General features: G+C 39.7%; 1 protein-coding gene across 51 annotated transcripts in view; it reads right to left on the bottom strand.

The window, feature by feature from the left end:
• The window catches only part of Pbrm1 (polybromo 1), a 99,404-nt gene that overhangs the window by 54,421 nt on the left and 19,777 nt on the right, over window positions 1-25,206 (bottom strand). For 17 of the 51 annotated variants that reach the window (NM_001427685.1, XM_063275299.1, XM_063275302.1 and 14 more), the window contains 10 exons: window positions 23,603-23,671; window positions 21,789-21,887; window positions 17,791-17,876; window positions 17,071-17,166; window positions 16,062-16,153; window positions 12,317-12,530; window positions 10,172-10,313; window positions 8,820-8,917; window positions 6,728-6,772; window positions 1,927-2,206 (listed from right to left, as the gene is read on the bottom strand). In NM_001427685.1, the coding sequence (NP_001414614.1) occupies window positions 1,927-2,206; window positions 6,728-6,772; window positions 8,820-8,917; window positions 10,172-10,313; window positions 12,317-12,530; window positions 16,062-16,153; window positions 17,071-17,166; window positions 17,791-17,876; window positions 21,789-21,887; window positions 23,603-23,671 (1,221 nt within the window). The remainder of the gene's footprint in view (window positions 1-1,926; window positions 2,207-6,727; window positions 6,773-8,819; window positions 8,918-10,171; window positions 10,314-12,316; window positions 12,531-16,061; window positions 16,154-17,070; window positions 17,167-17,790; window positions 17,877-21,788; window positions 21,888-23,602; window positions 23,672-25,206) is intronic. The other 34 variants (XM_063275312.1, XM_063275325.1, XM_063275328.1 and 31 more) reach the window with 7 other exon arrangements.

Genomic DNA, 25,206 nt, shown 5'->3' with positions numbered 1-25,206 from the left:
CCAGTTCCAAGGGACACAACATCCTCTTCTGATCTTAACACCAGACACACATGTAATACACACACACACACACACACACACACACACACACACGACATACATACATATATACACACACATACATATAGTCAAAATACTTATGTACATAAAACAAAATCTTAAAAATCCTTAAAAATAAATAATAAAAAGGATAAATATTTTAATCTATTGGCTTTCCTTGGGGTACATATTCAATATTAAGTATTGTTCCCAAAACTCAGTTATTTCTTTTATATCTCTTTAATATCCTATAAAACTCTGGAGTAAATAGTATTACTATTATTTCTAAAGTATACATAAGGAAAACAAAACTTTAGGAAGGAAAATTTCCTTACGCAGACACCAGCAAAGCAGGATGCACCTCAAACAGTCATCTTTTTGTTACTATCATTTTGGTTTGTTGAGATGGGAGTCTTACATAGCCCTGTAGGACTAGAACTCACAATGAAGACCAAACTCACCTTACATTCAGAGAGCCACCTGCCTCTGCCTCCCAAGTTGTTGGGGCTACGCCGTGCGTCATTACACCCATTTCTTTATTTTACCCATGTGTGGTATGTATTTGTGCATGAGCCCAGAGTTGATATTGGCTGATCACTTCTCTGTTTGTTTTTTTTGTTTTGTTTTTGAGATAGGGTCTTCTCAATGAGCCCGGAACTCATTAATTTGGCTAAAACAACTTTCAATCCTGGGATTCTCTCATCTTCCCTTCCTAGCACTGGTATGTACTACAGGTATATACTGCTATATCTGGTTTTCTACACTCGGTGCTGGGGACCTGAACTTAAGTCCTCATATCTGCATAGCAAGTACTTCACAAACTGAACTCTCTCCCCAACACAGAGCAGGATTAAAACTTAGGTGCCATATAAGTGCATGGGAAATCAAAGGAAAATATCAGGTATCTCCTTCAATCATCTATCACTGACTTTTAGCTAATTTGGCCAACAAGCAAGCCCTCAGGATCCTTTGGTCTCTTCTCCAGTCCTACAGCATTTGCAATGCTGCCCAGCTTTTTGCATAGTTGCTAAGGGAACTTGATTCGAATCTGTATGTTTGCAGAGCCAGTATCCTTACTCAACGACCATCTTTTTTAAAAAAAGATTAATTTTTTTTTATTATGCATACAGCATTCTGCCAGCATGTGTGCCTGCAGGCCAGAAGAGGGCACCAGATCCTATCTTAGATGGTTGTGAGCCACCATGTGGTTGCTGGGAATTGAACGCAGGACCTCTGGAATAGACAATGCTCTTTTTTTTTTTTTCCGGAGCTGGGGACCGAACTCAGGGCCTTGCGCATGCTAGGCAAGCGCTCTACCACTGAGCTAAATCCCCAACCCCTAGACAATGCTCTTAATCCCTGAGTCATCTCTCCAGCCCAGTGAACAATCTTTTTAAACTAGGAACTCTTACTCTTTAAAATATACTGTCTTCCATTTTTAAGCAACCAAGAATGACAAAATATTAACACAGTCACCAAAACTAAATAGACTCAAGAAGAGAAAGCTGGTTGTGGTAGTGCATGGCAAATGAAAATGCTGAAGAAGCAGAGACTAGAGGATGACAAGTTCAAAGCCAGCCTAGACAATGAGTTACTTTGTGTTGAAATGTAAAAAAGGACTGAGAAGATGATCCCTATGTAAAAAGCTAGGTCCTACTGCACATGCCTAAAACTATAACACTGAGGAAGAGGATCCTAAGGGGTTGGCTGAAAGTCAGTTCGCTAAGACAGAGTGATTGAGGAAGATACCGGACACCCTCTCCTTTAGCTTCCCATGCACTTACAAGGACACACACAGCTGCATCCTTCCCACTCCAGGAGCCCCCCCCCTCGCCTGGGAGCCCCCCCCCCCCCCGGGGACCTGGGAGCCCTCTTCCCCCCCCTCACCTGGGAGCCCTCCTCATTGTAGTGCCTGGCATTGCGGAACATGAGCTTCATGTCCTCCATCATCCCTTCTTCACCTGCGTACTTGTCATTTCGGATGTTATGCTCAATTATTTTTAGGTCCATTGGCTCTAAGATGATTTTATAATAATCAGGATAGTCCTTCTTGGATGGCTTAACCATAAATAGATCACAAAGTCTTCTGCCTGAACCTGGCTCTCGAGCTTCAAGAACAACATTGAATAAAATTTTCATTCGCTGTTTTCTTATGTTCTTTTTACTGCTGAGGGGGAAGGTAGAAAAGGGGAAAAAAACAACCAGGTCAGTTTTCTTTATCCAAGGGTGACCATGAATTAGAAAAAAAAATTTTTTTTTGTGGGCAGATACTTCATAATGATTATAATACATTGATTAGATGTGTCATTAACAGAGTAAGCACGCTGTAAGGGTATAAGAGAATATTAAGAAAATTTACAGAATGATTAAAACAGTGATCTTAGCAGGAGCAACCAGTGACAAACCTGTTTAGAATAGCTCTTGAAATGTAATGTTCAAAAAAAGATATTGTGTGATACCATAAGAAAATGAACTTCAATAACTACCTGAAATACATTTTTCATTTTGAGACAAATAATACAATAAAACAGCCACTTCATTTTTAATACAGACAAAACAAACAAACAAAAAACTGCTTTATCTCTCAAGATAGCTATTCCTAAACAGAATATACTGGCTGCCAAGAAAAAAAAAAAAAACAAAAAAAACAGACAAAACAAAAAAACCTCTCCAAACTACTATTTCCATAGGAGGTACAACTCCCACAGAATTCCTGTCCAGTCCAAAGTCTCCTAAAGTAGGCTGTGGGTCATCTAAGTTCTAAATTTGTAGCATTTAGCATGTATCCTTGTTTTAACTCTGAGTCCACAATCAAGACATGAACCTGAGAAACTGATATAAATGGTTTGGAATAAAAAATATTAACACCGGAGTTCAAAAGGGGCCTAAGGTGGGTTGTCTTAGGTAATTGTTGAGAAAACCAGTTCAGAGAGGCTAAAATTCAAGGAAAATGGATCAATAAATCATTGAAAGAGTTTATCTTCCAGTTTGACTTCTGGACAATTTTTTTTTTATGTCTTCAGGATACTGATAAATTCTAGCTAGACTACCCAGCAGTCTCCAAGTAGTTAGAATGTAAAAAAATGAAATAACTTAAGATTTAGTTTCTAGTCTATAAAAACAGGCTAAGAACCTATAACATAGTACACAGAGGTAAATATTTTTAGTTGTTTTCTACCTTATAAAGGAAAGAAGTTCATTCTTTATATGACTATATTATCACTCTCCTTCTGGGTCAGGAGACATTGCCTCAATTTAAGGCATGCTCTTAAAAAACGAGAAATAGAAGCAAGGCATGGTAGTGCATTGTGATTCTAACACTTAGGAGGTGGAACCAAGAGGATTAGGATTTCAAGGTCATCTTTGGATCCATAGCAAGTTTAGGCAAGCTTGGGCTACATGAGATGGGGGTGAGGCTGGAGAAAAGGGAAAGAGGGGAGGGGACAGAAAGATCGTGTATGCATCTGTGTATTTGTGCAGTGTGTGTTAAAATAAAAATCAGCAACTGAAAACCCAGACACCCTTAAGTCTCAGAAATGTCTATCTAACACGATAGAGTTCATGACACACTGAAAGTGGCCTAAATAGGAGAGAAAAAGAAAAGAACTTATGGTTCCCAGGATTGGGCTAACTTTCATTACAGCGTCTTCACTCTGACTCCCCTTCTCCACTGTGGCCCTGGGACCATTCTGCCAATGTCTTCTTCAGTTCTTTTGTATTGTGCATCAAGTAAACAGTTGTTAACCTGAGATGGCTCATCCATTGGACAGTAGTTCCTCTAAAGGAACAATAAGGAACGATGATGAGGAAAGGTGCTCGTGACTTCTAGGTCTGCAGCTAATGGTTACTATTAATAAGGAATAGTCCAAAACACACTGGGGTGAGACCACTGTAACTCTCAGAGGCTGAGAAGAAATTTTGGAACTTGAATCAAAAGTCACAGAAGTCATACTTAAAACCAAGTCAGAGATGGCTTGTTTAGAAGCCATCATATGTAGAACTTGGCTTTAGAAGATCCAAGAATTCAGTTTTGAAATGCTGGGCTTAAGAGCACTTGTTAGTTAATACAGAGAAAATCAGTTCTTCATTCCAGAAGGTCTAAGAAGCAGAACCCTTCCATCAAAATCCAGACCCGAACCAGATTAACCTCATTCTCTTCGAGGACTCAGTGGAGACTTTTCTGTATGAAGCTACACTCTTATTTGGGACTGCATCTGTGGCAGGTGTCTTTTGTGTCATGTAAAGGAATAGCAAACGGCCCATTCTCAATGCCAATAACCCTAGCACTTGGCAGCTATGAACGAACGGGTCATATCTGAAGACTGAAACTTCCCGTACACAAGCTGTTCTAATCTAGTAGCTGCACTCCTCTTTCTCTACTTACATAATAAATAACATACAATTGGTCTACAGCCTCAGAGGCTGTGGTGCTTTGTATATGCTTGACCCGGGGAGTGGCACTATTAGAAGGTGTGGCCCTGTTAGCCTGGGTGCAGCCTTGTTGGAATAGGTGTGTCACTGTAGGCACACCGGTAATACCCTAATTCTAGCTGCCTAGAAGTTGGTCTTCTCCAGTTTGCCTTCAGAACAAGATACAAAACTCTCAGCTCCTCAGTGTCTGCCTGGACACCGCCATGCTTTCTTTCACCTTGATGATAATGGACTGAACCTCTGAACCTCTGAGCCAGCCCCAATTAAATGCTGTCCTTATGTTATAGTCTCTGTTTACAGCAGTAAAATTGTAAGAAAGAGGTAAACAAAGCTATCACTAGGGTCACACATGGTCTTCCTTGAACAAATCCAGTTTTATTTCACTCTCAGTTTTGTAAAGCATTACACATTGCCTTTAAGATTGAGAACCACTGCTTCAGAACTTCAGAGGGAGCTTTCACGTGTGTATTAACTTTAGCAGCTGCTATGTCTACTGCTTTCCAATATGTACAGTGAGCCTCATCACACAGATGACTTCCGAAAGCTTCACCTTCTTTATGGGTGAGATAAATCCTCTATTATAAACGTGTAAAAGATACTGCAGCTCTCCCTACCCCAAATTTCCGGTCATTTTCTTTTTTATTATCTTTGTTTGCATTCAAGGATACCCATGGGAGTTACAGGCAGCTGTGAGCTCTCTGATGTAGGTTCTATAATCAAACTTGGGTCCTATAGAATACCATCAAGTGCTTTTAGCCACTGAAGTCAGCTCTCTAGTTCCCCTTCTGTGTGTCTGTGATGTCACGTGGCTATTAACTAGTAATATTCGGGTAACTTCCATTCTTGAAAACATACATAAGAACAGGTTCTGCACTTTTTAACCAGTATAAACATTCTTTGAGAATCAGTACACTGTAACATATTAAAGCAAACTCACCTTGTTTCCTCCAAGATAAGGTCTCTTAACAGAGCCTGCTGAGAGTCTCAGAACTCCCTGTCCCAGCACTGCCAGGATTGTACACATCTGTTCCTACCAGGTCTAACTAAAATTTTTGCTATTTTCTGTTAAAACCTCATGGTATGCAGCTTAGGCTAGACTCAGAAGTCTCCTGCCACTGCTTCTCACATGATGAGATTACAAGTATAAGCCCCAATACCCAATTAAAATACATCTTAAGTGACTCAAAATCAAGACTATTCATTATTGTGTACTTAAAGGGATTCCAAGCCAAATCAAATACATTACTGTAATAAAGATAATTTTAGAGGTGACTGGATATCAACGGTCCTGTACTATGAGTATCAGGAGAGTAGAACAAACTTCCGACACATGAAGATCAGATTAAAAAATAAATGAGTATCTTTTCTACTTGATATAATGATTATGAGTAAGAAAGGCCATTGTTCTGAATCCTTCATCTTTTTAAAAAACAAACTACACTCTCATAGTAGAACCCAGGTTAGCTTCAAGTCGGTAGTGACCTCCCTCCTGCGCCTCCTGGATGCTGTGGTCATGGGACTGAGCTGCTGCACTGATGGATGGATGCTTCTAACTCTAGAGTCAGGCGATCTGATGTCCTCTTCTGACCTCTGTTGGTACCACATGCACATGGTACAGACATGCATGTGGGCAGAACACCCATACGCATAAAATAAAATTACATCTTAAAAAACCCCACTATACAATTATCATTCAGCATTGTAACATGGTAACTCATAGGTTGTACTGAAATTCTTAAGTAACATACAAAAGATGCCTTAAAGAAACAGATGGTTTAAGAAGTAAGATGTAGACGGGGCCAGAAACTAAGAAAATTACAAGAAGTGCTAGCCCAGCACAATGCACAAGTACCTACAGGCACCAACTGTCTGGACTGCCGATGCTGACGCTAACCTCTCCACTACTCCAGTCAGAAAGACTCTTGAGATCCTGTCAGCACCCAGCAGCCCATGTCACTGGCAATGCCAGCCTCCGCCTTTTGATAAAGATGCATAGCCACAATGATAAATGAGGGTGCCATTTGCCCCTGGAAAGGAAAGTCAGCAACAAATGAAGGTTGTACTGAACACATGGAGATGGATTTTGACACAGTAACTAGACTTCTGAGCTGTATTATTCTCTCTACTCATAAAATAAACTGGCACCCCAAACACTTGTTTAACATGCATAAGGTTTTTCTTTTTATATGTCAGTACTGACCATGTCACAGAATTACAATATTAAAAGTATGTTTATGCATAAAAAAAATCTGCACACCTGGATAGCCTCCTGAGACCCAACATCTCACTGTCATGAGTATTCCTGGGAAAGCAGAAACAAACAGTACATGTGAAGAGAAGTAAAACAAGCAACATTGAAGGGTCATGCATAAGCCAAATATGACTGAGAAAAGAGGATTATTTGGTCCAGAAAGATAAAAGATCATACACTTGAAATATCTCAACACAGGAACTGAAAGCAGATTTTTGGGTTGAGGGTAGGCAGAAAGGATGAATTCCCAGAAGGAAGAGAATATATATACCTGCAATCCATTTTCTTAAAGACTTTGCAGTATTTTTTTAAAAAAAAAAAGCAAAAACAGAATCACACACATTATGTGGGAGTAGAGTGCTATTTGGAAAACATGGTTCTGACATCTTCGACCAAGCTCAGGTTTGCTTGTCTTCTCCAGAGACCCTTAACCTTTGTTAAAAGATGCACCATTTTCTTACTGACCGACAGGACCTTAGTCTCTGTCTTTTAATATCTACACATGCTTTCAACCCGATCCTGGTCCACTTGCTGCTGTTTTGATAAGATAATTTACGGTTCTGCTACTTTTTCACTTTATTAATATGAACCATTTCCTAGGAGTCCTATTCCTAAAACTTTTACCTGAAATAGGATTTAATAATTTTAATACCATATAGCTTAGTCTTCTTTTTCTAAGAGGTTGAAAGGCAACAACTTCATCTACTGGGAACAGCCCATAAACTGCAGGCCACAGCGATATGTAACGTCCAAGTACCTAGCGTGGGCCGCCGCTTCCTAACACTCATCCGCTGCTGGGTACTAACTGCACCATCACTTTTGCCTCCATTACCTTCTTGTGCCTGAGAAGTTTCTATCTTTGATTGGTGACTGATCTGGAAAACACAGGTGATGTTGAAGAGAATTATATAATTACACTCAAAGATGTTCTTGAGCTGATGTCTCCGATCTGGCCACACCTTTCCTCCGTTGTCCCTGATGTAACAAGGAATTAAGGACTTGGAAGGATGAAACCCACAGGCTAGTCATGGCGGAGACCGGCAGCTCAGGGTGCATCAACCAATTCAGCGAATACCACACAGCTCTGCAGTTATTTTTGAAGTTAAAAACTGTTTCCCGGGATTAGGGATTTAGCTCAGTGAGGCCCTGGGTTTTGGTCCCCAGCTCCGAAAAAAAGAAAAAAGAAAAAGAAAAAAACAAAAAAAAAAACAAAACTGTTTCCCAACTGCAGTTTAAGAGGGAAAGACAGGGCAGCTTTTCCCCTGAATCACAATTTCAAAGCCTTCTGGCTCTTTGAATGCAAATACAGAAATATGTCAAAAAATGAATTAACTTCTTCATTCACTTCTGTCAGTCCTACTATCAATGATAAACTTATTCCTTGTTCAAGGGATCCTCCCAGACTGACTGCTGCTACAAAGAATGTAAAACAGTTAATCTTCAGTGAGAATACGATGTTCCATAATGCTCAGGCCAAAGAAATTCCAAGAGATGGTCGTGCATGGTTTCTTATTAAGAGCCTAGCTTTAGAATCTCACAGTGAGGTTTTCCTCCTTTAAACCAGCGAGGGAAAGAAAAGGATTAGGGAAATTGAGAGGATGGTTAGAAAGAAGGAAAAAAAAAAAAAAAAAACAAATAATCAACCTGACATTGCATTGCCTATAAGCAGTTATGATCTGGCAGTCTCAACACTGGTAAAGACGTTACAGAGGACAAGCGAGGACCGGAGCTGGGCTAGTTTCACTGCAGCATCAGCACTGAGTCCTTACCTTTCTTAATAATAGCGATTCCATTTCTGCAACTCACTACGAAACAACTATCTAAGATTTAAATGGAACTTTCAAATGCCACCTTAAAAAAGAAACCTGGATAGTGAAAACCCAGCTACATGTTATTTTTCTGTCATCTAAAAGCAAGATGGTTCTTAAAAAAAGAAAACACCATCTATACAACTTACAAATGAATTGGAAAAGACATACTATCAAATATTTAAAGCTTTTAAAAGAATTCATACTTCATAGCTTACATTTTTTTCTGAATTTATCTAAAATAAAATAAATAGGAATGAGCTGGCTGCAGACGTGAGAAGAATGTGTACCTTTTCCTTTTGGCACTACCAGTATCAGAAGTGGCTGAGGAGATCATGCTGTCTCCATCCTCAATGTCATCTCTCCTGGCAAGCTCTTTCTTCTTGGCCTGAAATAAAGCAGAGGCCAGGAGTGAGCCTCGTCCTGTTAGGCATTCCTATGACTGTCTGAGTGTTAGGGAGCCAGGCATAGCACACTCATCCACAGGTACAACCTCATGTAGGATACAAACTCAACAGTCTTTAAACAGTTTTAAATAATCTAACTTAACAGCCTGCATGACAGAAAAGTAGGCAAAATCAGACTAAAAAATAAAAAAGTAAAAATAAATCAATGCTAGCTATGATGATTGTCAATGGCATGGTACAGTTATAAGCTCTGAGATAAGCTGTGGGGTTGGCTTGCCCTGCAGGCCATGCTTCAGTTAAGCTAACTTGGAGGGGACTTCTTTTGCTTTTTATTGGATACTTTTTTATTTACATTTTCAATGTTATCCCCTTTCCTGGTTTCCCAGCCTGGCTGTCTTAGAACTCGCCTAATAGACCAGGCTGCCCTTGAATTTAGAAATCTGCCTGCCTCTGCCTCCTGGGATTAAACGCATGTGATCCACTCAGCTTTTCTGGTTTCTAAGACAGGTTTTTTTTCTTCCTGAACAGCCCTGGCTGTTCTATAACTAACTTTATAGGCCGGCCTCTGAACTCAGGACTGCCTATCTCTGCGTCCTGAGTGCTGGGATTAAAGGAATGATGCAGCACCATCTGGCTACCGTTTTGTCCTAAAAATCCCAGACCCAGTAGCATCTCTGGCTCTCCAAGGTATTCTGTGAGAGATCTGACAAAGTCTTGGATAACACAATGCTCAATTAGCTTTCAGATGTTCTTTTGTCAAAGCCAGCTCGCCCGCCGCTCCCCCCGTGTGTACATGTGAGATAGACAGAGAGAGACAGAGAGATAGACAGAGAGAGAAGAAAAGAGAAGAGAAGAGACGAGACGAGACGAGACGAGACGAGACGGGACAAGAAGAGAAGGTAGTGGTTACAGAGTTTTGTTATACAGTGCAGCCTTGTTGGAAAACCAGGGTCCTTTGGCCTCTTCCTCCTCCTAAGTGCTGGGGCCACTACAGACAGCACAATTACCATCTGGAATTGAAGGGTAACTTCCTGAGAATCCTGAAACTGGCTCTCCCACAGGGACAAATCCTTGCTTTCTCTGCCTCAATACTTATGGTATTTAAGATAGTATTTATCCTCTACAGGGCTCTGACAAGTCTAAAAAGCATTCAGCAGTACTTTAGTACAAAGAGTGAGTGAACAATGAATATCCTGGGGTGTAGAGGGGACATTCTCAGTGACACAGCAGCGCACCTGCATGACCTGCTGCAGCTTCAGGACTCTCTTGTAGATGGCTGAATTGGGAACGTTGTAGCGCTTGGCATTTTCAAACATTAAATTCAGATCGCACTCCAGATGATCTAAGGTTTCGTATTCTTGGTTCTTCAGTTTTGTTCTGTGAAAGACAAATAAATGATTTTAAGTTCTTATAAAAATTATCAACTATTCTTCCTGAAAGTCCAAATTAAAAAATAAACAAGCCAACCAAAATCTCGAGCACAGCAAGTATTTTTTGAGCCACGTGTAATAGGATTTCACGTTCACAAGTAAGGTCTAAAACAGTATTATATTTAAATAATATCACAGTTTATCTGAAAATCCAAATAAATTACAGGCCTTAGCAGTCAACTATGAAAACAAATATACTAGGAAAACTTGCAGTGAAAAAACGCTGAGAAACAAAATTTAAGAGAGATTTTAGATGAACTCAATAGTCACTGTGAAGCACTGACTTCTGAACATTAGGAGTCCATTCCAGCCCACACCGGTTACAATGCTAAGCCCTACAAGGGTTCAGAACAACTTCTCTGCCTCCGGAGTAGACATGCGAACAGTGAAGGTGGCTCCCACACTGGAGACCTCTGTGGGAAGATCGGTCAGTGTCTACTAACTACGGTCTTCTGGCGCAGTCACTTATAAAGAAGTAGCACACGGCGTTGAGGATGCAAACAGTTTAGACTGTAACTAACCCCAGCTCTCGGATAGGCTCCATGCTCTCTGCACAAAGCAGAGTCTCTGCTGGCTCTAACGCTGTATGAATCTGGACATGAACGTCTGCATCTTTGACTAAAGTACCTATGTGCTAATCATCAAAATAAAAGAAAATGTACTAAGAACAACAGCAGGTGAAAAACCAGCTTCACCAAGTGAGTGTGGAGATCTCAAACTTCTTCTTAGAATGGTGTTGTCCGATCTGCATGTAAAGGTTCACTTTAAGCTGAAGTGGTACTCAGACTCTGTGCAGTGCTTAAGGGAATCTAACCAGTGGGGAGCACTACGGGACGTACCCTGAACAGGGAGGTACAGACTCGGCTCTCAGTGCCAGCTCAGACGCCTAACACCAGACTGCCTAACACCAGACTGCCTAACATGCTTTGGACTCACTCCCGCCATCCAAAAGGTGAAGACAGCAATACCTGGTAAGAATGCCCACTAGGAACAGAAAGTTCGGGCTGGCAGGGTGAGTCGGGGCAGAAGCTTATCCCAGCTTGATAACCCGAATTAAAGCCCAGACCCAAAAGTGCAAGAGCTGACTCCCTGAGGTCGCCCTCAGACCCTTACACAGGTTATGGTTAAGTATGCGGCTGCCTTCTACAACTGCATGTACACCTCAGCAACTTGTTCTGTATCCACAGATATTTACTATACTAGTGTCATTCAATGGCAGTGTGGTGCTGGGTAGGGTTCAGGGAGGGAGGTGGAGAAATGAGGCCACATGGAGATGACAAACCCTAGTACAATGGAGAGAGGCATGAGGAGCTACACTGGCTAATTTCTCTCACTTTTCTTTTCTTTTCTTTAGGTGGGGCTGGAGACTGAACCCAAAGGCACGCTAAATGAACACTCAACAACTCACACAGCCCCAGTCTTCTCCTCTATGCTGTTGGGACAGCATCTACCTCCCTTCCCTGTGCTAACAAATATTACTAATACCTGCTGGATCACACAGCCAGCCACTAATATCAGATGAAATTTAAAATCAAGTTCCTTACTTGTAATCATCATATTTCAAGAGCACATCTCACGAGTGACTTACCACACAGGATGATACACATAGTAAGCACGTTAGCCTTTATTTCTGCATCACTTTAGTAAGGCAAGTAAACTGATTTTCTGTATGCTGATCAGGAGGGCTTTGACGCCAGCCATGATTATACTACAAGACTGTTTTTAAAAAGGCTAACTAACTAAGTAAATATCAATGAATGAGAGTGTAACCATGAAGGGCTTTTTGTTTGTTTTACTTTACTCAGTTATAAGGCAGATAGTTAAATACTGAGGAAAAGAACACTCTATACCAGTTCGTGCCCTATCTATTTCCGGAAGCTATGGGTATGTGCAGCCTCACCTACAAGACGACAGACACTTCTAGACCGAGTAACGTAGAAACAGCCTTACCTGATCTGTTGAAGTGATATGGGCATTTTAATTTGCTGATAATAATCTGGGTATTTTTTCTTTGAAGGCAAATGGAAAAAAGGTTCGGCTATGAGCTGCCCCTGGTTATTCCGACAGCTCCTCACCGTGTCGTAAAGCTGATGGAAAGGGTTTGAAACATCCATAAAGGAAGTAATGCTCTCTGCTTCAGACTCCCCTTCTTCATAACGCGCAGCTAAGAAGACAAAACCAGGGGAACAAAGAAAAAATAATCAACATTGAATTTTAATAATTCTTAAAAAGATTTATGTGTATGAGTGCCTCCATATATGCATGGGTGCCTGGTGCCTGGTTGTGAGCTGCCTTAAGGGTGGCTGGAAATAGAACCTGGGTCATCTACAAAAATAGTAAGTGCTTTTAAACACTAAGCCATCTCTCTAGTCCAGAACCAACACTTTAAAGCTCTGTTTTTCTTTGTTTGCTATAAATGAGTCCTACACTATGGCCCAAGCTAATCTGTAACTCTCAGAAATCATCCTGCTTTAGTTTTTCTGGGTGCTGGAATCACATGCAAGCTCTGTGATGCTCAGCTTAAAACAATTTTTGCTTATTTAGTTAGTTAGGCTTTTCTTGAATAATGGTTTCACTGTATAGACCTGGTTGGCTTCCAACTTACAGGAAAGCACCTTCTAAAATGATTTTAGAAGATCTCTAATTTTCCTTAAAGACGATGTTAAACATTATTAGAGGAGATACTAGAGAGACAGCTCAATGAAGAATGCTTGCTGCTGCTCCTGTTTCCCAGAACTGACACTGGGCAGCTAAACCTTCATTACAGCTCCAGAGCATCTGATTTCTGGTCTCCTTCGTGTATATAGCAATACACTCACTATACACATTAAAAAAAAAAACACTAAAAGATATTTAGTATAATTGCATATAGTAGAAAAATATCTAGAAATATTAAATTCAAAAGTTTCACTCTGTTAAAAGACTGAAAAATAGTTTACTTTTAAAATGTGTTTTCTTCAGGTTTCCTGCTATGTTTAGCCAAAAGGAACAAGTAGTTAATCAGAGATCTCAGAACTAAAACAAAAGCATGAGGCTCATTGCTACAGTTAGGATCTGTAATCACGCCCCACCCAAAAGACTAATGTGTTAAAAAGTGTGGGTTAGTGGGAGTCCCAGGATGGGGTTGGAGACGGTGATGCTCTGAAGGAGGAAATGAGACCTGCCTCTGTTTTCATCTCATTTCCCCAACTCTGGGTAAAAGGCTTGGCTCCACTACAGCCCCTAGTATGTATAAGAAATACTGCCTAGGAGACACAAGACTAGGAGAAACAGGCCAACTGATCATAGACTACAACTTCCAAAAGTGAGCTAAACCAAAACATTTATAATTTTATTGTTCTGTTAAAAAAATAGAAGACCGACAAATTCACCACAGTACAAATTTAGATTAGGTTGAGACTCTCAGACATAATTCAGCCTTTGCCCCACTCATCTATAACATCAGAGGAACGACTCCTTAGTGAGGAAATGTTCAGGTCATAAAAATACCAGAACACAGTGATCTTTATAGACATATAAAACCTATGTTGCTCATTTCTCTAAAGATTTATTTACTTGTACACACATTACACACATTACACACATTACACACACACACACACACACACACACACACACAAACAGCGCGTGCAGGTGTCTTAAGAGTCTAGCAAATTGTTTCTTTTAAAGCTGAGGTTCGTCTGAACTTCCTGATCCTTCTGCTTCTATGACCCACCACAGCCGGTTTTATGAGGTGCTGGGGACCAAAACCAGGGTTGTATACATATATGGCAAGTGCTCTTACTAACTGAGCTGCATGCCTGCTCCCCAGTAAGGTTTTTAAATTTTATCTTTTCTTTATTAGTTGGTATCTTTCTTATATTATCAGAAAGATATAGAGTATAATTCTGAGACATTCAAATTTACTGAAATTGATTTCAACTCAGTAGATAAAGTCAATTTTGATAAATGTGAACTTGGGAGAAATATATATTTTCTAAGTGCAGAATACATATATAAATATTATATATATATATATATATATAATATATATATATATATAAAGCCTGCTATGGTAAGTTGTGTAAGAAGCACTAGAACATATTAATGTTCCAATCCACAGAACCTGTGACTATTACCTATGTCATAAAAAGAACTTTGCAAATGTTATTAACAATCTTGACTTGAGAAGATGAAAGTGGATTAAGTAGGCACTTAAAAATAAGGAAGCGAGGGGGTGGGGGTGGGGATTTGGCTCAGCCTCAGCGGTAGAGCGCTTGCCTAGCAAGGCCTTGGGTTCAGTCCCCAGCTCCGAGGAAAAAAAAAAAAAAAAAAAAAAAAGGAAGCGGGGCTGGAGATGGCTCAGTGGTTAAGAGCTCTTCCAGAGGTCCTGAGTTCAGTTCCGAGCCACCATGTGGTGGCTCACAACCATCTGTAATGGGATCTGATGCCCTCTTCTGGTGTGTCTGAAGACAGTGACAGTGTGCTCATATATGTAAAATAAATAAATCTAAAAGAGAAAAAAGACAAAGAAAAAAGGAAAAAAAATCTTAACTACCAAGGCCCTAATCTGAACTTGAAAGAAAGGACCATGAGCCAAGGGCTGCAGGTAGCCTGGAGAAGCAGAGAATTGAGGAATCGGTTCTCCTATTCCTAACTGGCCTACTCATCACCTTGACTTTTGATACCTGAGCTCCACAACTACAAGAAAATGAGTTTATGTTGCTGTAAGTCAGTAAAATTGTGGTAACTTGCTTCAAGACTAGGAAACAAAGTAACACAAAGAAGGCTGTACAAGGGCTGGGCATGTTGCACGGTGCTGGGGCTCTGCCTCGGATGAATGACGCCTGGCTCCAATGCCTAGTGTGCTGCTAGCACCATAGCAAGTGCATCAACAGCTACCATCTGTTTACTCAGGGACTGTGAGAGGGGCCCTTTAACTTCCGAACACAGTATCTGCAAGTTCCCCACAAAGATCCATCTGTTATTTCTGTTGTTGTTGTTGCTGTTTTACATACTCCGAGCTCCTCTGTTAAACCGTCCCAAGGAAACAAACCTTTATCACTATGACACAACACTTTCATTTGTCAATATCTGTACTTTAGAGTTCACGTTATCAGAAATCAATACAGCTACAGTTACTCTTTACTCTTTGGTGATTCATTTCTTTTTGGTTATTATTTGCCTGATATATTTTCTTTAAAAGATAAAAAAAAATTTTTTTTTTTTGGTTCTTTTTTTTCCGAGGCTGGGGACCGAACCCAGGGCCTTGCGCTTCCTAGGTAAGCGCTCTACCACTGAGCTAAATACCCAGCCCCAAAAAATTACTTTTAATTTACGTGTGCGTGCTTTGCCCACACCTAAGTCCAGTATATGTATGCAGTGCTCATGGAAGCCATAGAGGGTGCCAGGTCTTTTGGAACTCGAATTACAAAGGGTTGTTAGGTGCCATGTGGATGGTGGGAACTGAACCCATATTGTGGTCGAGCCATCTGTCTAGCCTCTTACCTGATATATATCTTTATCTACTCTTTTATGGTCACATTTCCTGTTTATTTATCCAATTATGTTCATTAGCACAAAGCAATTTGCCTTTGACAATTTTATTTACCCAAGATTGCAACAAAAATAACATTTCTTAAAAAACTAACCAACTCCAAGACCAAAGTCTGTCAATTTCCCTTAGCCAGAAGGACCACAATGTGAAAATGCCTACCAGCTAAAGCAGCATCCTCTTCACTCTCTGAGCCATACTGAAGTGCCATGGTAATTGCTGACAAGCGACCCCCTTGGACTGCTCTTTTATTACTACAAGGAAAATAAGCAATCAGAAGACAGAATGATATGAACTGCATACCTTATAAAATAGGAACAGTTAAAATGTGCTAATACTTTTTCAGGAAAAATAATTCCTGTTAACTGCCTCCTTAATTTATAATACTCCTCATAGTCTTAGCAAAGAAAAGTGAGATTTTTGTTCTTCCCAACAAAGAACAGTTGAGGCTGAAGAGAGGCTCAGCAGTTAAGAACGCTGGCTGCCCATCCAGAGAACCCGAGTGTGCTTCCTAGCACCCAAGGGCAGCTCACAGGTATCTGTAACTGCAGTGCCAATAAATCTGACCTCCTCTGGCCTCCACAGGCACTGTGTTCACATGGTGCACAGACACAAGTGCAGGGAAAACACTCCTAGACATAAAGTCAAACTGTACGAAAGAGAAAATGGTGGCAGAGATGGAGCAGACTACTCCAGTCTGTTTTTCACTTAAATGAGGCGCATTACTCCACATTTTACGGAGAGTAAGGATTTCATCATTCTCTTCTAAAACACTCGTATTTTACAGTAACAAGTTCTATTATGAATACAATATTTATTTAGTATAAACCAGTATTTAATACCATATCTTCTTTTAACATTAAACACTACTTAATAATGCTTAAGTGTTATCTGTGAGGTGAGGAAAGGTCTACCATAGAACCTTGACTTACTTATGGTTACTTCTGTGAAAAGATCTTGCCTTGAACTCACAATCTTCCTGCCTCAGTTTGCCAAGTGCTAGAATTATGGGTATATGTCACTATGCCCAACTCTGGCCTCAGTCTTTCTAAGTAAAGTACTTGACATGTCTTCCCTAAACCCTAAAGGTGCTGTTTTAAGAAAGCCGACCAGCTAGCAAGCCTATTGTCCTGAGCATGAATCAGCTCTTAGACTACACTCTTACTCTCACCGGTAACACTTGCTAGTGGGGTTTCTTTCTTCATCAAGGCTGCTTTTATTGTGCGAAGGACCTGTCAGCCTGGCTGCAGCCAAATTTGTTGCAGTCCTATCCAAAGATAAAATAAAAAAATAAAATAAAATAAAAAAACCCTCATAGACTGAATAACAATCAGAATGCTGGGCAAAAAAAAAAAAAAAAAAAAGGAAACAACTATTTTCTGCTAAGAGAAGTAATAAAATATTTCTGAGCATGTATTATTATACAGCAAGTTCTGTGTCAAAATCTGGGGACACTAAAGAAGAACAGGACTAGTTTTCATCAGCTATGTTCACTACAAAATCAGAAGACACCGTATTGAAACAAACATGAGAGCTGGAAAAAAGCTTTGAAAGCACTCCATGTTCCTAATTCATTTAAGAGGAAATGGAATCCCAGAACTAAGAACTGTTCAAAGACAGTCCTAATGAAGGAAAAGCCAGAATCAGACTTGAGATCTTCTGACTCAATGTCCTATTGCAAACATAAATACAGTGTTATATCTAACATACAATACATATGTCATCATCTTTTCAAATAACTTTCTTCAGCTATAATGAAGCAGCTAAAACCTCTTTTGCTGTTTTCAGAATCACACATTAGCTGTACATTAATCTTACTATCTACTGTATTAACTTTACTAGCTAAAGGTTCAGCAAATAGGCACAAGGATCGTAGATATCTTAAACTTACCTTATTCGAAGACTTGATTTAGTCATTTCATGATGTTCAATTTCTGCCTTTTTCATATAAAATATTTTTTTAATCGAATTGGCATCCTAGCAAGATAAAATTACTTTGCTTAGAAAAAGACTCAGAAGATAGCTCAGTAGTAGAAACACTTTTCACCAAGTCTGATGACCTGAGTTCAATCACTAAAATCTATATGGTGGAAAGAGACATTGTCCTCTTACCTCCATATATTTAGGTCTATACACACCCAAAATAAATAATAAATAAACGGGGGTTGGGGATTTAGCTCAGTGGTAGAGCGCGCCCTGGGTTCGGTCCCCAGCTCCGAAAAAAAAAAAGAAAAGAAAAGAAAAAAGGAAATAAATAAGCAAACAAACACGCAAAGTGGTGCAGGAAAAAAGAGTGAACAATATCCTGTCTCATGCTGGCTTTCGTGTAATTCTTTCATTTGAGCAGATTTCTACTCATTAGCCATAAACCTGAATCCCTAAATACCTTCCCAGAAACCTCCAAATTATCTTCAAAAGTTATTGCTAATTAAATCCAAGTTTAAGAGGCTCCTGGTTCTTTTATAATTTGGCAATTATAAGGGACACACTAGATTTAATATCAAAATATAATGAATTCTATTTGTATAAAATTATCTAAAACTGCAAACAAAGATTTAATTCTTTAATTTTAAAAAATGCACACATATGTACTTGCTTAAATTAATAGCAACTTAGCACATTAGATCTAAAGTTTTCTTTGCTTTAAGACTTAGTTCAGGTTGACTGTTGAGAAGCACAGACCCATGTTCTCGGGGGCTTACTCTCCTTTTTCTAAGCATGTATCTTTATAATAATCCCCATAATATTAAAACTTTATTCTCAATAAACTCCAACTCTGCTTCATAAAAAATGAATAAATAAAAACAACTTAGTTAAGGGAAAAGAATTTGAACTAAAAAATTCTTAATTAAATCAACAAACAGTACTACATATCACTAAAATGTCTCTTCACAAACTAAGATTTTACGGACTTCCTAATTCATTCCTGATTCTCACTCAGTCTCCCTCCTTTCCCTCCATCCCCGGCCTCCTCAGGTTTTATCTATATAGCTCTGATTCTCGGGAGAGCAGAGAACTCTCCATGTAGACCAAACTGGCTGTGAAATCACAGATCCCTCTGCTCGTGCCTTCGGAGCGCTGCAGTTAAAGGTGTGCACTACTATACTCAACTTCATTCCAATTTCTTTAAAAAAAAATTGCAGAAAAGTGACCTGATGGGTAACTGGTAAACACGGCTCACTACTCTCCTGACTGATCGAGCGCTACAACATCATACAAACCAAGAGATCCAGATTTTCATGTTTATCTCAGAGATACCCATGAAGGGCAGGAGATGGCCTGGCAGTTAAGAACACTGGGTGTGCTTCCAATGAACCTGGGTTTGACTCCCAGCACCCATGGGCAGTCCATAGCTCTCCGTACGTATCTGAATGTTCCACAGATTCCAATGTCCTCTCTGGACTCCCCAGGCATGTGCATGGTAGGCACATGGTGTAAATACACAGGCAAAACACACAAATAAGATAAAATAATAAGGAAACAATGTTATAGATACTACCTCCCTCACACTGCACACGTAGGAGCCTGCAGTGGGGACTCCTGTGAAACTGCCCAGGCCATGGGGGACATACATTCTGAGAAGCCACTGAGTACCTGAAAGATGTAATGTTAAAGAAGCAATGTGTGCCGTCCCAGCAGTCTGACGGCAGAGCCAGAGGGTATGCCCAGGACAGACACTGGGGACACGAGATGAATGACCTCCCAACTGTGCTGACTTGTGTTACACATGCTTAAAAATAAGAGGGCAGTGCTGAACTAAGGGCCTGGATACAGAGTCTGTAGTCACTGAACAAAGCCAGGTGAACGAGGCGCCCCATTTATGTTGCTGGATTTACAGAGAATGTGTGTGGTGGACCAGCCCACACCTGAGTTTCCCCTGCCACATTGAGATGATCCTCACTAGAGAGAACCAAATTATCCCTAAGCAGAGGAGGCTGCACAGAAGAAAAAGATTCCAGACAAAATTAAAACATGGCACAGGAGGAAGTTCAGCATCAAATAAGTGTAAATAAAGTTTATATTAAGTACTGACATCAATTTTCAGTAGTTTGGCCTGCATTCAGAAAATTTAATGATTTTACTAGCAAAAGACTTTCCGAGTACCCTTTCCTCAATTCTCAATGATTACTCAAAGACATTTCTACAATCAACTAGTCATTATTAGACCAGAAAGTTCCTAAGGGACAACTGCACAGCAATCTGCTATTTTATATTATGTGCATCTCAAAGGATGTTTTTGCATTTACTACGTATAAGGACTAAATACTTACAGAAAACTAAATGCTTAAATGACCAGAAGACAATAAAGAATACAGGAATAAACCTGTGTATCTATGGTTAATTGATTTTCAATAAGAATGCCAACACAGGGCTGGAGACATGGCTCAGTGGTTAAGAGCACTGACTGCTCTTCCAGAGGTCATGAGTTGAAATCCCAGCAACCACATGGTGGCTCACAACCATCTGTAACGAGATCTGATGCCCTCTTCTGGTGTGTCTGAAGACAGTGACAGTGTACTCATCATATATAAAATGAATAAATAAAATCTTTAAAAAAAAAAAAAGAATGCCAACACAATTCAATGAAGAAATCATAACTTCTAAAATGTGTTGGGATAACAACCCATGTAAAACAATGTATTTGGATGACTACTTAACATATACAAAAACTAATTTAACTTAGATTCAAGATCTAAATGTAAGACCTAAATCTATAAAATTCTTAGAAGAAAATAGAGGTAGAAATATTTTTGACCTTGGATTAGGTAATAAATTTTTTTGTGGGGTTGGGGATTTAGCTCAGTGGTAGAGCGCTTGCCTAGGAAGCGCAAGGCCCTGGGTTCGGTCCCCAGCTCCGAAAAAAAGAACCAATAAAAAAAAAAATTTTTTTTTTGTTATGACAGCTAAAAAATATAAGCAAACAAAGAAAAGAGTAGGCAATCTAGAGTTCTTCAAAATTAATAATGTCAAAATAAATTACTGTGAAGTAAAAAGATAAGAGAATGGGGAGAATGTATTTTAAAATCAACTGCTAAGAATATGATATCCACAATATAAAATTATTAAAATGAAAATGAAAAGAGAAGTAACCTAATTTAAAAATGGGCAAAGGATTAGAATAGACATCTCATCAAAGAGGACAATATCATACAGAGATAGCCACTATGTACATAAAAAGATGTTCAACGTTATTAACTATTCGAGAAAAGCAGATCAAAACTATAACACACTGTGACACTCCTAGAATGGCTGTAATGAAAACAAAACTGAAGAGCAGGTGTTTGGTGACTAGAAAGACAAACTGCAGTATGTGAAGACTGCTGGTGGGGATGTGAAATGGTACGGTTATTCTGGAAGATTCTGCCCATTCCTCAGTAAGATAAATACATAATGTATGCCGAAGCAATTATATACCTAAGTATGTACTCAGGTAATAGGAACATGTATGTCAACAAAAGTCCTTATATATGTGAAGGTTCCTAACAACATGTTCATAAGAGCTAAAAATGGAAACAACTAAAATGTGTAACAACTGATTTAAAAAACCCATGGTGCCTTTCATAAGATACACTATTAATGAGAGGAAAGAAGAAGACGAAGTACACAAATTTTAAGTCAGTATGCTACACAAATTCATGTTATAATATGATGCCATTTATATGAAGTTTCCATAAGAGACAAATCTGTAGAGACAGAGAAGTAGACACGTGTTGTCTAGGGTTGGGAGTTGCAGGGAAATGAAAAGTGACCGGTTAATGGCTACACAGCTCTGTGAAAACTAAACCACCAAGTTCTGTATTCTAACGATGGAACTTAAGGTTATAATGAACACTGGCCGGAAGCTAGTTCCCTTGCTCACTGATGAAGACAGCAACAACAGAAACTCACCTTGAATACTTGAGACCCAGGCTCGTTGTATGTTTTGGCATTTTTTGCGAGAAGATCTATATCTTTGGCCATTGCATGTATACTTTTGTAGCTTCCGTTCTATAGTAAACAACAAAATAGAGCAATTCTTCTTAGTGAGAGCTAATCAATGGAACCTTTAAAGAAAGACTGAGCATTTCTAAGTTGTCATTATAGTCCAAGATATCACTGGGATGTACGCTTGTGTACAACACCTAAAGTTATTTTCCTTTTTACTTATTATTACTAGTACTTATTTACAAGTATATTTTATTTCAAGTCAAAAAACAGAATCTGGTATTATTTTCATAAAAACTTACGATTTTTAAAAAAATCAAGTAAGGTAAGTTTTAATTAGCCAAACAGTAAGTACTACATGGGTATTCACTCATTAAAGTTAATTTAACAATGTAAAGTGCACTTTATTTACAAGACCACCGAGGTAAAGTACAAAATCAGTTCTACCATGTGCCTGAGCTATTACACATTAAAGCTCATTCACTCCAAAATACTGCAAGGATACTCATACAGTTGCTTCAAATTTAGAAAAGAAAGGTACACATACACCAGCTAAAAAGTACAAATGACTAATGACTCGTACTCAGAAATAAACAGGGTACATTCTAAGGAACGGAGAAATAAGATTAAGTGCAGTGGAGAATGAGAAGAGTAGCGCATACACACACACTTATACACATACATATATAACATATATATGTACACACACACACACACACACATATGTGAGAGAGAGAGAGAGAGAGAGAAAGAGAGAGAGAGAGAGAGAACGATAACACACAGACAAAGAAAAGACAAGTGAGGCAGAACTGGGACAGCCAGGCGAAGACTAGCTGGTGGGCAAGCCAGTATCTGACATCATCTTATTTGGTAGATGGTTGCTTTGCCAACACTTTAGCTGCAAGGCAAAGGAAAATAGCCATGGGCCAGCTACTCCACAAGTTAGATCTCAGAGGATAAAAGTCAAGGATGCCAGGATTCGTCTCTACTTGTGTGAAGGAGGAGTCTAGCAGCAGGCTGGAAAGCTACCCTGGTTAACACAACAGTAGAAATGGCAGTATTACCACAGAGATGACTGTGCATAACCTCAAGTGTTTCACTACAACTCTTAGTTCTGCCTGTTTTGCAGGGAGTCCTTAGAAAGAAAGGAAACGGGGCTGGAGAGATGGCTCAGCGGTTAAGAGCACTGACTGCTCTTCCAGAGGTCCTGAGTTCAATTCCCAGCAACCACATGGTGGCTCACAACCATCTGTAATGAGATCTGATGCCCTCTTCTGGTGCGTCTGAACAGCTACAGTGTACTTATATATAATAAATAAATAAATTTTAAAAAAAAGAAAGAAAGAAAGGAAACACACGGACCAGGTGAAGAGCATAGACAAGGACCTGTGTCCATGAACCTTACATCCACCTTCCTAAGCAGGTGAAGAGCACACACAAGGACCTGTGTCCATGAACCTTACATTCACCTTCCTAAGCAGCACTTACTCTAAGATGTCCTACAGAGACTTAGAAGTGGTTATCGTCACTGCGCCTATCACAATTAGAAATGTCTAGAACTGGTCCCACTTATGTAGCTATTTATTTATTCATTCATTTTTTTGGCAAGAGATTGAATTGGACCTAGGACTTTGAACTTAAGCTACACTATCCTACAACACAATAAAAAGACTACAACTAGAAGAAAAGAATTATCTACTATTTTACTTCTAAAAACTAAGAAAGTACACAGGTCAGTCTGCTCTGCAGTGCATGATTACAGACGTCCACCTTCATACCTGTATCCTCTGAGCAATGGTCTTGAGATCTATAGGCTCCTTAATTATTGCATAATAGTCTGGATATTGCTGGAAGACAAAAGCAGGCGTGCTCAGTTAGAAGTCAGTCAGTTCTTCAACCAGCAAATGGAGAAACTCCATGAAATCCACTGCTAAGGCATATTACAATGTTCAAAGCAAAAAGAATGTGGTTTTTCTTTTCTTTTTCAGGGAAAAGAAGAGACACGGTCTCATTATGCAATTCAGGCTAGCTTTAAACTTTCAAAAAGTGTATTCATTTTAAATCCCAATATCAGCACCCCCATCCCAGTACCCTCTCACACATATTCTCTCTCAATTCCCCCCTCCCTTCTCCTCTGAGAAGAGGGAGCCCCCTTTGGGTATCTCCCCACCCCTGCACATCAAGCCGCTGCAGGATTACACTTGCAGATGCATCCTCTCCCACTGAGGTCAGACAAGGTGGCCCAATTAGGGGAACGGAATTCACAGGCAGACAGTGGGGTTCACAGGCAGCCCCTGTTCCAGTTGTTGGGGGACCCACATGAAGGTCAAAACACACATATGCTACATAAGTGTGTGTGTTGGGAGGGTCGTTGGGAGGAGCTCTGTTCAGCTCTTCGGTTAGTGGTACAGCCTCTGGGAACATCCAGGTGAGTTAACTGTTTAGCCTCAAACTGTTAAAATTCTTCTGCCTCAGCTCCCCTCTTGGCTGAATTTTTAGGAACACACCACTTGACACAGTTCTTTAGGTCAGGGTGAACCAAAGCTTTTCATATTTGCAACCCAATACCGGCATCTACAAAATTCATATTTGACAAGCATGAGATTTGAATTTGCAAAAACACACACACACACACACACACACACACCTTGTAATATTGTAAAAACATTTACACTTTTGAGTTAGAACACAGGAGGGACACATCTGTGGAATTCATCTAATCTGAGCTCATCGCAAGAAACAGACACGGGGGAATGCCCTTGCAGCTTTCATGATGCCCCTCACGACTCAGGCTCTCTTACAAATTCTATTCCTTAAAGTAAATAACTGAAGTTGACCAAAAACTCAAAGTGGCTTTGTTCACTTTTAAAATTTTCTAACATTTTAAAATTAAAACATTACTATATCATTTGCTTCTTCCTTTCTTCCTTCTAACCCGTTCCATGAACCCCCCCCCCACCCTGCTTTGCTCTCTTAAATTTATGGCCCCTATTTCCACAATTGTTACATGTGTGAGTATGAGAGTGTGTGAGTGCATGTGTGTATTCCTAAATACAGAAATGCAACCTGCTCAGTCCACATGTGACTTGTAGGTGTCAGGACTTGGTACTGGGTAACCGATTTGGGGGTTCTTCCCTGGGAAAGGCTATTTCTCCTGCTCTTCAAATTTCTTAGTTGCCTTAGTTCTTTGACTAAGGTTGAGGACCTATGGGATTTTCCCTCAACGTTAGCATGTTCACTAATGATGTCCTTGTCCATGTCTTCTTCAGGCAGCAGTGTTGGTGAAACTCCCGACACTTCTCTAAGACACAATCTCACAGTAAACGTCTGTTCCTCTTGCTCTTAAAATCTTTGCCTTCAACTCTGATGCCTAAGCAACCTT

The sequence above is a fragment of the Rattus norvegicus genome, chromosome 16 (genome assembly GCF_036323735.1).
Source record: "Rattus norvegicus strain BN/NHsdMcwi chromosome 16, GRCr8, whole genome shotgun sequence".
In the NCBI taxonomy this organism is placed as follows: Eukaryota; Metazoa; Chordata; class Mammalia; order Rodentia; family Muridae; genus Rattus; species Rattus norvegicus.
This window is presented reverse-complemented; position numbering and strand designations above follow the sequence as displayed.